General features: G+C 44.6%; 1 protein-coding gene across 5 annotated transcripts in view; it reads left to right on the forward strand.

The window, feature by feature from the left end:
- LOC117979948 (blood group Rh(CE) polypeptide) overlaps positions 1-14,641 on the forward strand; it is a 128,174-nt gene that overhangs the window by 50,822 nt on the left and 62,711 nt on the right. For 2 of the 5 annotated variants that reach the window (XM_034958453.3, XM_055103876.2), the window contains exon 9: positions 6,623-6,908. The exons of 1 other annotated variant lie outside the window; for it this stretch is intronic. In XM_034958453.3, coding sequence (XP_034814344.1) covers positions 6,623-6,861 — 239 coding nt within the window. In that variant the 3' untranslated portion in view covers positions 6,862-6,908. Of the gene's footprint in view, positions 1-6,622; positions 9,418-14,641 lie in introns of those variants that run through there. 2 more of the 5 variants (XM_055103878.2, XM_055103870.2) reach the window with 1 other exon arrangement.

Here is a 14,641-nt window from a genome sequence, read left to right on the forward strand (position 1 = left end):
TTTCCTTCTCCTTCCTCTCCTTTCTCTTCTTCTTCCTCTTCAAATAGCTATTTGAGGTGTAACTGGCATACAATCAATTGTACATATTTAGGCTGGGTATGGTGGCTCACGCCTGTAATCCCAGCAGTTTGGGAGGCCAAGGCGGGTGGATCACTTGAGGTCAGGAGTTTGAGACCAGCCTGGGCAACCCCGTGAAACCCCGTCTCCACTAAAACTACAAAAATTAGCCAGGCGTGGTGGCAGGTGTCTGTAATCCCGGCTACTTGGGAGGCTGAGGCAGGAGAATCACTTGAACCTGGGAAGCGAAGTTTGCAGTGATCTGAGATCATGCCACTGCACTCCAGCCTGGGTGACAGAGCGAGACTTTGTCTCAAAAACAAAACAAAACAATTGTACATATTTAAAGTGTTGTAACCAACTGAGTTATACAGAAACACCACACTTTGAGACTAATTCAGGAGTCCTTTATTAGCCAGCGACCGAGAGACGGCTAGTGCTCAAAATTCTCTCAGCCCCAAAGAAGGCGCTGGATTTTCTTTTATACCTTGGTTTAGAAAGGGGAGGGGGAATTGAGCTGACGCAATCTTACAGAAGTAAAACAGGCAAAAAAGTTAAAAAGACAAATGGTACGGGAAAACAAACAGTTCCAGGTGCGGGAGCTTTAAATCCATCACAAGGTGACAGGTGCGGGGGCTCTGGGTGCTATCTGCAGGACACAAACGCGGGGGCTTTAGAGTACTATCACCCGGGCAAATTCCTGGGAACTGCGGACACAGCTTGCCACAGTACCTTATCAGCTAATTGCACTCTTTGATGTGCTGGGAGTCAGCTTGCACAAGTTAAGTCCTTGAGGAAGGGGGTGGGTAAGGAGCCCTTAACGTCTTGCAAATGAAGGAGCCAAATGGAATCCCTCTGGCTTTCTTAGCTAAGAGAGAGTCAATCAAGTTAATACAAGTTAGGGTATCACAAAAGTATATCATTTGATACATTTTAACGTATTTATCCACTGAAGAGACCATCACCACCATCAAGACAAGGAGCACACCCATCACTTCCACACACTTCCTCCTGCTCCTTTGAAATTCCTCCCTCCCTACCCACCTGGTCCCACCCAAAGGCAACCACTGAACTACTTTCTGTCACTAAGGTTTGCATTTTCTGTAATTTTTTTGTTTGAGACACGGTCTCACTCTGTCACCCAGACTGTAGTGCAGTGGCACCATCATGACTCACTGTAGCCTCAACCTCCCCAGGCTCAGGTGATCCTCCCCCCTCAGCCTCCTGAGTAGCTAGGACCACAGGTGTAGGCCACCATGCCAGGCTAATTTTTGTATTTTTTTGTAGTGATGGGGTTTCACCGTATTACCTAGGCTGGTCTCGAACTCCTGGGTTCAAGCAATCCTCCTGCCTTGGCCTCTCAAAGTGCTGGGATTATAGGCGTGAGCCACTGTGCCCAGCCCTCTGTAATGTTACACAAAGGGAATCATGCGGCACGTACTACCGTTGGTCTGGCTTCTTTTGCTCAGCATGATTATTCTGAGAATCATCTGTGTTGTTGCGTGTAACTGACTTCATCAGCTTCTCTCTGCAGCTGTCAGCTCCTGGCTTCTCCCAACAGCCAATCTCTCTCTGTCCCCTGCAAGTGTTCTTGCCTATTAAGCAGAATCAAGGTACTCTATCGAAAAGACTCGGAAAATTGGTTTAATCTATTCATTCATTCCTCAAGTATTTATTGAATAACTATTCTATACCAAGTACTATGCTAATCAACCAAGGATAGCACAAACAGGACAAATCTCCAGCTCAGTCACTTGAGTTGCAATAAATATTTGCTGGATAGGTCAGGTGCAGTGGCTCACACGTGTAATCCCAGCACTTTGGGGATTACTGAGACGGGAGGATCTCTTGAGCCCAGGAGGCCAAGGCTGCAGAGAACCATGACCATGCCACTGCACTCCAGCCTGGGTGACAGAGTGAGACCCTGTCTCTGAAAAAAAATATTTGCTGGATAAATTAAGGAAATCTGAGGAACCCCATCACTAGCCATTGCAGCAACAGGTAAAGTAGAATGAGTGTGAATTTGGAATGAGGAAACCCGATGTTAGCCATCATTCTGTAATGTCATGTATTATGTAATGTATTATGTATTAATGTATGTATTACGTAGGCAAGTTCCTCGACCTCTCTCACTGGTAACATAAGAGTAGTAATCTTTGTTCTACTTCACTGGGTTATTTTAAAGATCAAGTGAGGTAATAATGTCTGTAACAACATTCTGTAAAATGCAAACCACCACATGAATGTGAAAGTTTATTACTAGGGATTTAGCCAACCACAAGGGAATGTGTGAGCATAAGAGCTATCATATTGCAAGCCTACAGTTTCTGATTTTGTGCTAGGTGCTTTTCCACATTACCTGATTTTATCCTCACAACAATCCTGCATAAAAGTAAGTATGTCGCCCAGGTGTGGTGGCTCATGACTATAATCCCAGCACTTTGGGAGCCCGAGGTGGGCAAATCACTTGAGGTCAGGAGTTTGAAACCAGCCTGGTCAACGTGGTGAAACCCTGTCTCTACTAAAAATACAAAAAAAAATTAGACAGGCGTGCTGGTGGATGCCTGTAATCCCAGCTACTAGGGAAGCTGAGGCAGGAGAATTGCTTGAGCCCGGGAGGTGGAGACTGCAGTGAGACAAGATTGCGCCACTGCACTCCAGCCTGGGTGACAGAGCAAGGCTATGTCTCAAAAGAGAAAAAAAAAGTAAGTATCTCAGTCTTGAAGATGATGAAATGGAGGCCTAGAGAGATTAAGTAACTTGCCCAAAATGACAGAACTAATGCATAGAAAAGAAGAAATGTGATGTCTTTTGGCTCCAAAGACACCCCACATATGTGTTGGGTACAATTACTAGAGAAAAGTTATTCCACCCCCACCCCACCCCCAGAAATCTTCTGACTTGTTTTCTCGCAGTTGAGTAGGACCATTTATTCGGCAGTGTACCATTCTCAGCTTGCAGTTGAAAGCCAAATATACATTAAAGAGGCAAGGATGCAAACTTGCTAAGCTGATAAAGCCAGGGGTGATTTTTTTTTTTTTTTTTTTTTTTTTGCAAACCATCCAACAAGCAAGACATTTTAAATGCTCATTGAATTTCATAGAACTGACTGCCAGGATTGGAAAGACATTAAAGCCAGCTCAGCCACTGCCTCGCTGGTTGGCCAGACCACACCTGGCACTTCAGGGAGAGAGCACTCACCACTCTCCAAGGGCACCCATCTCATCCTCCGATGGTTTATGAAAATGCACTCATCACTTGCTAATTCATTCCACTACGTGCATTACCTAATTTGTGACATGGTGTGAAGTACCAGAGAGATAATTCTAAATAAAATATAGTTATGGGTCTCAAGGAGCCAGATATGCAAATCTCCTATCCTGCTGCAGTTTACAGTGGTCCTCAGCAGATACTTTTTTACAAAAATTCAGTTTATTATTTTATTTACTTTTTTGAGACAGAGTCTTGCTCTATAGCTCAGGCTAGAGTGTAATGGTGTGATCTCGGCTCACTGCAACCTCTGCCTCCCAGGTTCAAGCGATTCTCCTGCCTCAGCCTCCCAAGTAGCTGGGACTACAGGCACCTGCCACCACGGCTAATTTTTGGAGTTTTAGTAGAGATAGGATTTCACCACGTTGGCCAGGCTGGTCTCGAACTCCTGACCTCAGGTGATCTGCCCACCTCAGCCTCCCAAAATGTTGGGATTACAGGCATGAGCCACCATGCCCGGCCAAAACTTCAGTTTACAACACAATCTTTCATGTGTCTTCTGCTTTCATTAAAAGAATAAACAGTTCCCTTCTTTATTTCAGTTTAATAAACCATGGATTTTATTTCATGCTTTGCAAAACACAAGGGCTCACTGACATGCACTTCTTAAAACTAATTCTGGCTGGTCGCCTGTAATTCCAGCACTTTGGGAGGCTGAGGCCGACAGATCACTTCAAGTCAGGAGTTCAAGACCAGCCTGGCCAATATGGTGAAACCACGTCTCTACCAAAAATATAAAAAATTAGCCAGGTGTGGTGGTGCGTGACTATAATCCCAGCTACTCAGGGGGCTGAGGCAGAAAAATCACTTGAACCCGGGAGACGGAGGTTACAGTGAGCTGAGATCGCGCCACTGCACTCCAGCCTGGGCGACAGAGTGAGACTCTGTCTCAAAAAATAAATAAATACAAATAATGTAAAATACAAAACAAGCAATCCTGGCAGTAGCTGCTGGAATGAGAGGAGGGAGAGGTCAAAGGGAGGTGGGGGAGAATGGAGCATAGAGTTGTGCTGGATTTGGCTAAGCAGCAGGAAGTGCAAGGCATTCCAAGCAAGCAGAGGGGGGCAGGTGGGGAGCGTCTGCAAGAACAGAAGCAGCGTGAGCAACCTGGCTCAGCAGTGTGTGAAAAGGCTGAAAGGTGGCTAGAGCCACTTCAATTTCATCCTTCAGGCAAATGGGAAACTCCCAAAGGTTTGAGTGGGGAAGCAATGCCTACAGTGAAAGTTTGAGAGTGAAGCAGAGTGATCGAATTAAGCATGTAGGCCGAATTCTGAAATAACTGCAATGTGCTGAAGATCATCCATTGGCTTCTGAATGAGTATTTGCAGTTTATTTTTTAAAATGATTTTATTGCCAAGAAATATAAACACTACTGTTTTGGTACAAAAACATAACACAATGTGTTGAGTCCCTCTTGCTGTTTTACGCAAAGTTTTAAAAACCTACTCTTGTCACAGTGGTATCACCCCTACTTCTGATTTCAAATAAATGTTCTAGAGACACAGTAAGGGCGCAACAAATGCTTGTTCAACGACACAAGGAGAGCCAGCTTTTAAAGTAAAGTAGGAAAACAGGCCGGGCGCCGTGGCTCACACCTGTAATCCCAACACTTTGGGAGGCAGAGGTGGGCAGATCACTTGAGGTCAGGAGTTCAAGAACAGCCTGGCCAACATGGTGAAACCCTGTCTCTACTAAAAACACAAACATTAGCCAGGCATGGTGGCGCACACCAGTAGTCCCAGCTATTCAGGAGGCTGAGGCAGGTAAATGGCTTGAACTGGGGAGGCAGTGGTTGCAGAGAGCCAAGATCATGCCACTACACTCCAGCCTGGGGGACAGAGGGAGACTCCATCTCAAAATAAAACAAAACAAAACAAAATCATACAAAAACATTAGCTGGGTGTGGTGGTGCACACCTGTAATCCCAGCTACTTGGGAAGCTGAGGCAGAATTACTTGAACCCCTGGGGAGGAGGTTGCAGTGAGCTGAGATCGTGCCACTGCACTCCAGCCTGGGCGACAGTGAGGAGACTCTGTCTTAAAATATATATATATTAAAAAAAAGAAGAAAAAAAGTAAAGTAGGAAAACACATCAGCAGCCTGCCAACAGACTCCCCTAGCCTCGGTGAGGGCCAGTGTTCTGGGAGGCAGATCTGAATTCTAGTCCTAGTTCACCCACTGGCAGGCTGGTGCCCTTGGGCAGGTCACTTCTCTGGGGCTCAGTTTCTTCTTCTATAAAATGAGATCAAATCCCATGTTCTAAGAGTTTGTGCTCTGGAGTCAGACAGATCTGGGTTCTACCACTGCCAGCTCTGTGATCTTGTAGCTTCAGTCTCGTCGTCTGACATGGAGATAACAGTAACTGTCTCACTGTGTTCTTGGGGTTTAAAGGAGATAATGTATGTGAAATGTTAGCAAACAAGTGTTAGCTACCCTGATTTCCGGTTTCAGAGTTCTGTGGTCCCAGTTTATGCCACATGCAGTGACGTTGTATGGTAGGCTGTGGTGTGGCACCACTTCAGAACTCAGCACATGCACAGCTTGCAGAAGAGAAGGCCAGAGGAGACCTAAGAAGGCTCTTCGAACACTTGAAAGACTGTCATGTAGGCCGGGCGCGGTGGCTCACGCCTGTAATCCCAGCAGTTTCAGAGGTCGAGGCGGGTGGATCACCTGAGTTTGGGAGTTTGATACCAGCCTGACCAACGTGGTGAAACCCCGTCTCTACTAAAAAATACAAAAATTAGCTGGGCATGGTGGCAGGTGCCTGTAATCCCAGCTACTCGGGTGGTTGAGGCAGAATTGCTTGAACCCAGGAGGCAGAGGTTGCAGTGAGCCGAGATTGCATCACTGCACTCCAGCCTGAGACAAGAGCGCAACTCCATCTCAAACAAAACAAACAAACAAACAGAAAAAACAAAACAAAAAAACTGGCATGTAGAAGAAAAATATTTTTTCTCTACGCTTCTCCAAAGAATTTAACTAGGCCCAGGGGAGGTGCAGTATAAATTTCTAACAATCTCAACTGTCTGCCAAATGGAATGAGCTACTTCATATGGCATTAGTGAGTCCTCTGTCTTTGGAGGCATTCAAATAAAAGCCAGATGGCCATTTATCAACAATCCATGTAAAACTTTAGATGAAATAAAACCTATATATCTAAGATCTCTTCCAATTCAGATTTTATTAAAGAATTTCTAAGGTCTTTGTAACGAGACATTTACGCTGTTTCAAGAGATCAAGCCAAAATCAGCATGTGGATTCATCTGCAATAAAAATGTTTGTTTTGCTTTTACAGTTTCCTCATTTAGCTGTTGGATTTTAAGCAAAAGCATCCAAGAAAAACAAGGCCTGTTCAAAAACAAGACAACTTCCTTTCACTGTTGCCTGCATTTGTACGTGAGAAACGCTCATGACAGCAAAGTCTCCAATGTTCGCACAGGCACTGGAGTCAGAGAAAATGGAGTTGAATCCTTTCTCTGCCACTCTTTGAGGAGAATCTCACCATTTATTATGCACTGTAGAATACAACAATAAAATACAGCCATGTACCACGTAAGAACATCTTGGTAAACAACAGACGCATATATGATGGTGGTCATCCAGTAAGCTAAGGTTAATTTATTATTATTCCTTTTTTTTTTTTTTTTTTTTGAGATGTAGTCTTACTCTGTCACCCAGGCTAGAGTGCAATGGCACCATCTTGGCTCACTGCAACCTCTGCCTCCTGGGTTCAAGCGAATCTCCTGCCTCAGCCTCCAAAGTAGCTGGGAATTACAGGCACCCACCACATCTGGCTAATTTTTTGTATTTTTAGTAAAGATGGGGTTTCACCATGTTGGCCAGGCTGATCTCAAACTCCTGACCTCCAGTGATCTGCCCGCCTCGGCCTCCCAAAGTGCTGGGACCATAGGCCTGAGCCACTGTGTGCGGCCTTGTTTGCTTTTTTAACAGATAACAGTGTGCTCATAGAAACTGCTTTGACATGACTGCAATCATGTGCTTCATAGAAACTTAATTAGATTATACCACTAGAGTCTTCAGATTTTTATACTTTTTTTTTTTGAAATGGAGTCTCACTCTGTCACCAGGCTGGAGTGCAGTGCCACAATCTCGGCTCACTGCAACCTCCGCCTCCCAGGTTCAAGCGATTCTCCTGCCTCAGCCTCCCGAGTAGCTGGGATTACAAGTGCGCACTACCACGCCCAGCTAATTTTTGCATTTTTAGTAGACAGGGTTTCACCATGTTGGCTAGGATAGTTTCACCAGGATCTCTTGGCCTCATGATCAGCCTGCCTCGGCCTCCCAAAGTGCTGGGATTACAGGTGTGAGCCACCGTGCCCAGCCTATACTTCCCTTTTTGAATACCATTTTGTGTTTTGAAGAATTAACAGCTTTGTGAACGTGGCAGTGCTTGTGATTTAGGCTTCCATTGAGACCAAGGGGAGAACCTGGTTGCAGGACAAACAGATGGACAGCTCTTCTGAAAGCTGATACAACAGCTCTCTGTGCACTGATTGCATATGCATCCCAAGATTATATTATTGTTTTCTATTGCTATGTGTCACACTTTGCCGAACAGGATGTGGAAAATGAATAAGCAGTTTTCTTAGGCACTTCTTAACAGACAATTGGTCAAAATGAACTCCATTGCTTAAGAAACACATAAACACCATTTAGTCACTGAATATAGCTATATGTATGGTTGCTACTATGGGGAATCTTGTTTTGCCAATTTTCTTTGAAAATTCTGGCAGACCAAGGTTCTTTTTGTTTACATAATACTTGAAAAATAAAAATGAACAAGCTAACAAACTACCAAGTTTTCACTTACATAAATGTAGTTGCATACAGAAAATGTGACTGTGAATTAATTTTTCTAGGACTTTTAAACTGTAAGCACTATTTGCACGAAAGAGAACCAATCTATCAATTACAAACTCAAATAATTTTACAGATTTTTTTTTCCTACACAGCACATAAAACAGAAGGAATTTGAAGGCACCCTCCAAACACAGGGGAAGGAGGCTGTGTGTATATCCTCATTGTCTTTCACATTCTAAGGTGGTTCCACTCAGTGACTGAAATCCTTAAGTGTTGTATTAGTCTGCTTGGGCTACCATAACAGCAGCTTAAACTGTTGTTAAGCCACTCAGACTTAAACAACAGAAATTTATTTCCTTATAGTTCTGGAGGCTGGAAGTTCAAGGTGCCAGCAAGGTTGGTGTCTGGTGAGACCTCCCTCCCTGTCTTGCAGATGGCTGCCTCCTCCCTGTGTCCTCATAGAGCCTGTCCTCTGCTTTTACATTTCTGGTGTCATCTTCCTTTTTTTTTTTTGAGACAGAGTCTCGCTCTATCGCCCAGGCTGGAGTGCAGTGGCCCGATCGATCTCGGCTCACTGCAACCTCTGCCTCCCAGGTTCAAGCAATTCTCCTGCCTCAGCCTCCCGAGTAGCTGGGACTACAGGTGCCCACCATCATGCCTGGCTAATTTTTGTATTTTTAGTAGAGACAGGGTTTCACCATATTGGCCAGGCTGGTCTCGAACTCCTGACCTTGTCATCTGCCTGCCTCGGCCTCCCAAAGTGCTAGGATTACAGGCGTGAGCCACCGCACCCGGCCTCTTCCTCTTCTTATAAGGACACCAGTCCTATTAGATTAGGGCTCCACCCTCATGACCTCATTTGACCTTAGCTATTATTTCTTTAAAGCACCTATTTCCAAATATAGTCACTTTAGGGGTTAGGGCTTCAAAATATGAATCTGAGGGAGCTCAATTCAGTAAATAGCAGTAGTCATTAATGGACAATATATACAAAGATAATTTCGTGATTACTGTCCTTATGCATAAACGTCCTCAGTGTTCCACTGCCTTTATCCAGATTTACTATCACAAAGACTTTGCTCTGAGAAAAATGTGATTTCTTTTTTTTTTTTTGAGACAGAGTCTCACTCTGTCACCCAGGCTGGAGTGCAGTGGTGCAATCTCGGCTCACTGCAACCTCCACCTCCCGGGTTCACGCCATTCTCTTGCCTCAGTCTCCCGAGTAGCTGGAACTACAGGCGCCCGCCACCCTGCCCAGCTAATTTTTTGTATTTTTAGTAGAGACCGGGTTTCACCATGTTAGCCAGGATGGTCTCAATCTCCTGACCTCGTGATCCACCTGCCTCAGCCTCCCAAAGTGCTGGGATTACAGGCATGAGCCACTGCGCCCAGCAGATTTCTTTTTTTTTTTCTTTTTTTTTTTTGAGATGGAGTCTTGCTCTGTTGCCCAGCCTGGAGTGCAGTGTTATGATTTTGGCTCGCTGCAACCTCTGTCTACCATGTTCAAGCGATTCTCCCACCTCTGCCTCCCGTGTAGCTGGGATCACAGGCACACGCCACCACACCTAGCTACTTTTTGTATTTTTAGTAGAAATGGGGTTTCACCATGTTGGCCAGGATTGTCCTGAACTCCTGACCTCAAGTGATCCTCCTGCCTTGGCCTCCCAAAGTGCTGGGATTACAGGTGTGAGCCACTGTGCCTGGCCAAAAATGTGATTTCTTATTTCCCACATTGCCAATTCCATTTCAATTAACTATAATAGCTATGTCTATTGAGCACTCAAGTGTATTCTAGTAACTGTTCCTGATTCTGGGGATATATCCATGAATCAACTATAGTCCCTGTTATTAAGTAATCTGTAGTCTGACTAAACCATTAGAAATTTAAAAAATGGCTACTTTCAAAGACATCTTGGAGTTCAGGAGTCCCACACTGCGAACCATATTACCTAATAATCCAACCTGCTTGTAATTCACTTATTTAACCAATATTTATTGAGTGCCAACTTTGAGCCTAAGATACAGCAGTAAACAAATGGATAAAGTCCCTGTCCCCATGAAACTTGTATTCTAATGGAAGAAACAGAAAACAAACAGATATAGGATGTAATATCAGGTAGGGATAAATACTTTGAATTCAAACAAAAGTATATGTAGTCAGGGTTCCCCAAAGAGACACAGCCAATTGGATACATAGATATATAAGAAAGGGTTTATGAGTTAGAAAGGACTCACATGATTACAGAGGCTGAGAAGTCCCACAGCAGATTGTCTGCAAGCTGGAGACCCAGGGATACTGGTAGCATGGCTCAGTCCAAGTCCCAAAGCCTCAGAATCAGGAAAGCTGATGATATAATTCTTAGCCCAAAGGCCTTAGAACCCCAGCGGTGACAGAAAGGCTGGTGTAGATCCTGGCGTCCTGAGACCCAACAGCCTGGGATCCTGAAATCCAAGGGCAGGAATGGAAGCGTGTATTCCAGCTCCAAGAGAGTAAGACCAATTTGCCTTTCTTCCGTTTTTGTTCCAAGCCAACTGCACGTTGAGGGCGGATGGTTCCCTCTTAGTCCATTCAGTCATATATCAATCTCTTCTGGAAATACCCTCACAGACACACTAACAAATAATGCCTTTCCAGTTCTCTAGGTATTCTTTAATCCAGTCAAGCTGACACCTAAAATTAACCATCACAAAAGTTAAGGAGAAAGAAGACAACTTGTAGGGGAGGCTGCTATGCAAGACAGTGTGTGAAGGAAGGGCTCTCTGAAGAGGTTAACATCTGAGCAGAGACTTGAATGAAGTGAAGAAGTGAGCCATGTGGGTATGGGGAATACAACTTCCAGGTAGAGAAGACAAGTGTGGTGTGTATCAGGGTCAGCAAAGAAGCCATGTGACAGAGAAGGGTGGGCCAGGGAGAGAGGGATAAGTGATCTAACTCCTGAGGAGGTAGCCTGGCCAGGAGCTAGAGCATAAGGATCTCGTAGGATTTTATTCTGCAAGGTGAAAAGCCATTGTATTAGTCTGTTCACAAACCCGAGACTAGGCAATTTACAAAAGAAAGAGAGGTTTAATGGACTTACAGTTCCACATGGCTGGGGAGGCCTCACAATCATGGCGAAAGGCAATGAGGAGCAAGTCACATCTTACGTGGATGGCAGGCAAAGACAAAGACAGCTTGTGCAGAGAAACTCCCCCTTATAGAGCCATCAGATCCTGTTAGACTTATTCACTATCACGAGAACAGCACGGGAAAGACCTGTCCCCATGATTCAGTTACCTCCCACTGGGTCCCTCCCACAACGCATGGGAATTCAGGATGAGATTTGGGTGGGGACACAACCAAACCCTATCATTCCACCCGTGGCCTCTCCCAAATTTCATGTCCTCACATTTCAAAACGAATCACACCATCCCAGCAGTCCCTCAAAGTCTTAAATGATTTCAGCATTAACTCAAAAGTCCACAGTCTAATGTCTCATCTGAGACAAGGCAAGTCCTTTCCATCTATGAGCCTGTAAAATCCAAAGCAAGTTGGTTACTTCCTAGATACAATGGGGGTACAGGCATTGGGTAAATACAGCCATTCCAAATGGGATAAATTGGTCAAAACAAAGAGGCTACAGGCCCCATGAGAGTCCAAAATCCAGTGGGGCAGTCAAATCTTAAAGCTCCAAAATGATCTCCTTTGACTCCACATCTCACATCCAGGTCACGCAGATGGAAGGGGTGGGTTCCCATGGTCTTGGGCAGCTCTGCCCCTGTACCTTTGCAGGGTACAGCCTCCCTCTCAGCTGCTTTCACGGGCTGGCATTGAGTGTCTGCAGCTTTTCCAGGTACACGGTGCAAGCTGTTGGTGGATCTACCATTCTGGGGTCCGGAGGACCTCTTCTCACAGCTCCACTAGGTGGTGCCCCAGTAGGGACTCTGTGTGGGGTCTCTGATCCCACATTTCCCTTCTGCACTGCCCTGGCAGAGGATCTCCATGAGGGCCCTGCCCCTGCAGCAAACTTCTGCCTGGGCATCCAGGCATTTCCACACATCCTCTTTAATCTAGGCGAAGGTTTCCAAACCCCAATTCTTGATTTCTGTGTACTCAACACCACATGGAAGCTGTCAAGGCGTGGGGCTTGCACTCCCTGAAGCTACAGTCCAAGCTCTACGTTGCCTCCTGTCAGTCATGGTTGGGAGTGGCTGGGATGCAGGGCACCAAGTCCCTAGGCTGCACACAGCATGAGGACCCTGGGCCTGGCCAACAAAACCATTTTTTCCTGATACCTCTGGGCCTGTGATGGGAGGGGTTGCCATAAAGACCTCTGACATGCCCTGGAGACATTTTCCCCATTGTCTGGGGAATTAGCATTTGGCTGCTGTTACTCATGCAAATTTCTGCAGCCAGCTTGAATTTCTCCTCAGAAAATGGGAATTTTTCTTTTCTATCACATTGTCAGGCTGCAAATTTTCCGAACTTTTATGCTCTGCTTCCCTTATAAAACTGAATGTCTTTAACAGCACCCAAGTCACCTCTTGAATGCTTTGCTGCTTAGAAATTTCTCCTGCCAGATACTCTAAATCATCTCTCTGAAGTTCAAAGTTCTACAAATATCTAGTGCAGGGGCAAAATGCCACCAGTATCTTTGCTAAAACATAACAAGAGTCACCTTTGCTCCAGTTCCCTACAAGTTCCTCATTTCCATCTGAGACCACCTCAGCCTATGGACTTTATTGTCCACAGTGCTATCAGCATTTTGGACAAAGCCATTCAACAAGTCTCTAGGAAGTTCCAAACTTTCCCACATTTGCCTGTCTTCTTCTGAGCCCTCCAAACTGTTCCAAACCCTGCCTGTTACCCAGTTCCAAAGTCACGTACCCATTTTTGAGTATCTACAGCAGCACCCCACTCTACTGGTACCAATTTAGCCACTGAAGTAGTTGGAGAACAGAAGTAACAGACTCTGGTTTATATTGTAAAAGCTTCTCTGTGGCTGCTGTGTGAAGAAAATATATGAGAATGAAGCCCCAAGATGAAGCAGGGACACAGTTGCAGTGGTTAGAGTAAGAAATGCTGCTGGCTGGCACTGAAGTGATAGCCTGGAGGTTTGTGTGTGCACATGCATGTGTATGTGTTTTAAGATAGTAGGCCCAACAGATACTGTAATCCACACTATTTTTTTTTTTTTTTTTTTTTTGAGACAGAGTCTCGCCTGTTGCCTAGACTAGAATGCAGTGGCACAATCTTGGCTCACTACAACCTCCTCCTCCCAGGTTCAAACGATCCTTGTGCTTCAGCCTCCAGAGTAGTTGGGATTACAGGTGTGTGCCACCGTGCCCAGCTATATTTTTTGTATTTTTAGTAGAGATGGGGTTTTGCCACATTGGCCAGGCTGGTCTTGAACTCCTGGCCTCAAGCAATCCTCCCACCTTAGCCTCCCAAAGTGCTGAGCCACCACACCTGGCCGCAACTGATTTTTAATCATGAAATGACACATACATTTAAAAAAACCAATACCTATAATGTTCCTGGCTAGTACTCTTCACATCTATATCATCAAAAACAAAGAAAGGATGTGAAACTGACACAGCCAAGGGGAGACTAAGGAGACATAACAATTAACTGTAATGTGGTATTCTGGAGGGGATCCTGGAACAGAAAAAGACATTAGGCAAAAAACTAAAGAAATGTGAATAAAATGTGGATGTCAGTTAATAATAATGTATCATATTAGTCCAGTAATTGTAACAAATATACCACAATAATGAAAGCCATTAATTATAGGGAAAATGGAGGGGTTAATATGGGTGGCTGGCTTTTGCTATTTCTAGCAGCTCCATTTTATCTACAAAAGACAAACATTCATTAAGTCCCAAAAAGGTAAAGAATGACAAATTAAGCATGTATCTTATTAATAAGAGTAATATAAAGATGCTCACTCATATTTACAAATATTTGACACTCATGTTAAGGCCAGAAAAGAAAAAAAAGGGTAGGGGCAAAAAACGCAAAGAGAAAGGAGTTAGTATCTTTTCTCCCGCACTCATTAGCTATTAAAAGAGGATGTTTGTTTAAAGCTGCTCAGAGGTGGTAAACTAATGTTAAGTCACTAACGGGAATTTAAAAGGTTTCATTAAGAACTGCCTGCACTAGATTCCTCCACCCTGAGACATTAAACCATCACGATAAACCTCCTGAGTGGTAAGAACGTATCCATTTAAAAACAGGCTATGGATTGTATTACGCAGTTTTATCTACTAATCGGCTAATGCCCCGCCAAAAACAAAAAAACCCAAAGGGATATAAGTTTCATCCATCAAAGGAAACAACAGTCACCTTGGTTCCCATCCCACTCATATACTGCCGCCGTACATGTCAATCAGATGAACCTGTGCTTATCTCTTAACGACAATTGACCCACCTTTTTAACTGAAGTGAAAGGGGGTTCTGCTCCGCGACCACTTCCTGGATCTCCCCCTCCACCCTCTGTGTTCTTTCGGGTGCACC

Source organism: Pan paniscus, chromosome 1, assembly GCF_029289425.2.
Source record: "Pan paniscus chromosome 1, NHGRI_mPanPan1-v2.0_pri, whole genome shotgun sequence".
Classification (NCBI taxonomy): domain Eukaryota; kingdom Metazoa; phylum Chordata; class Mammalia; order Primates; family Hominidae; genus Pan; species Pan paniscus.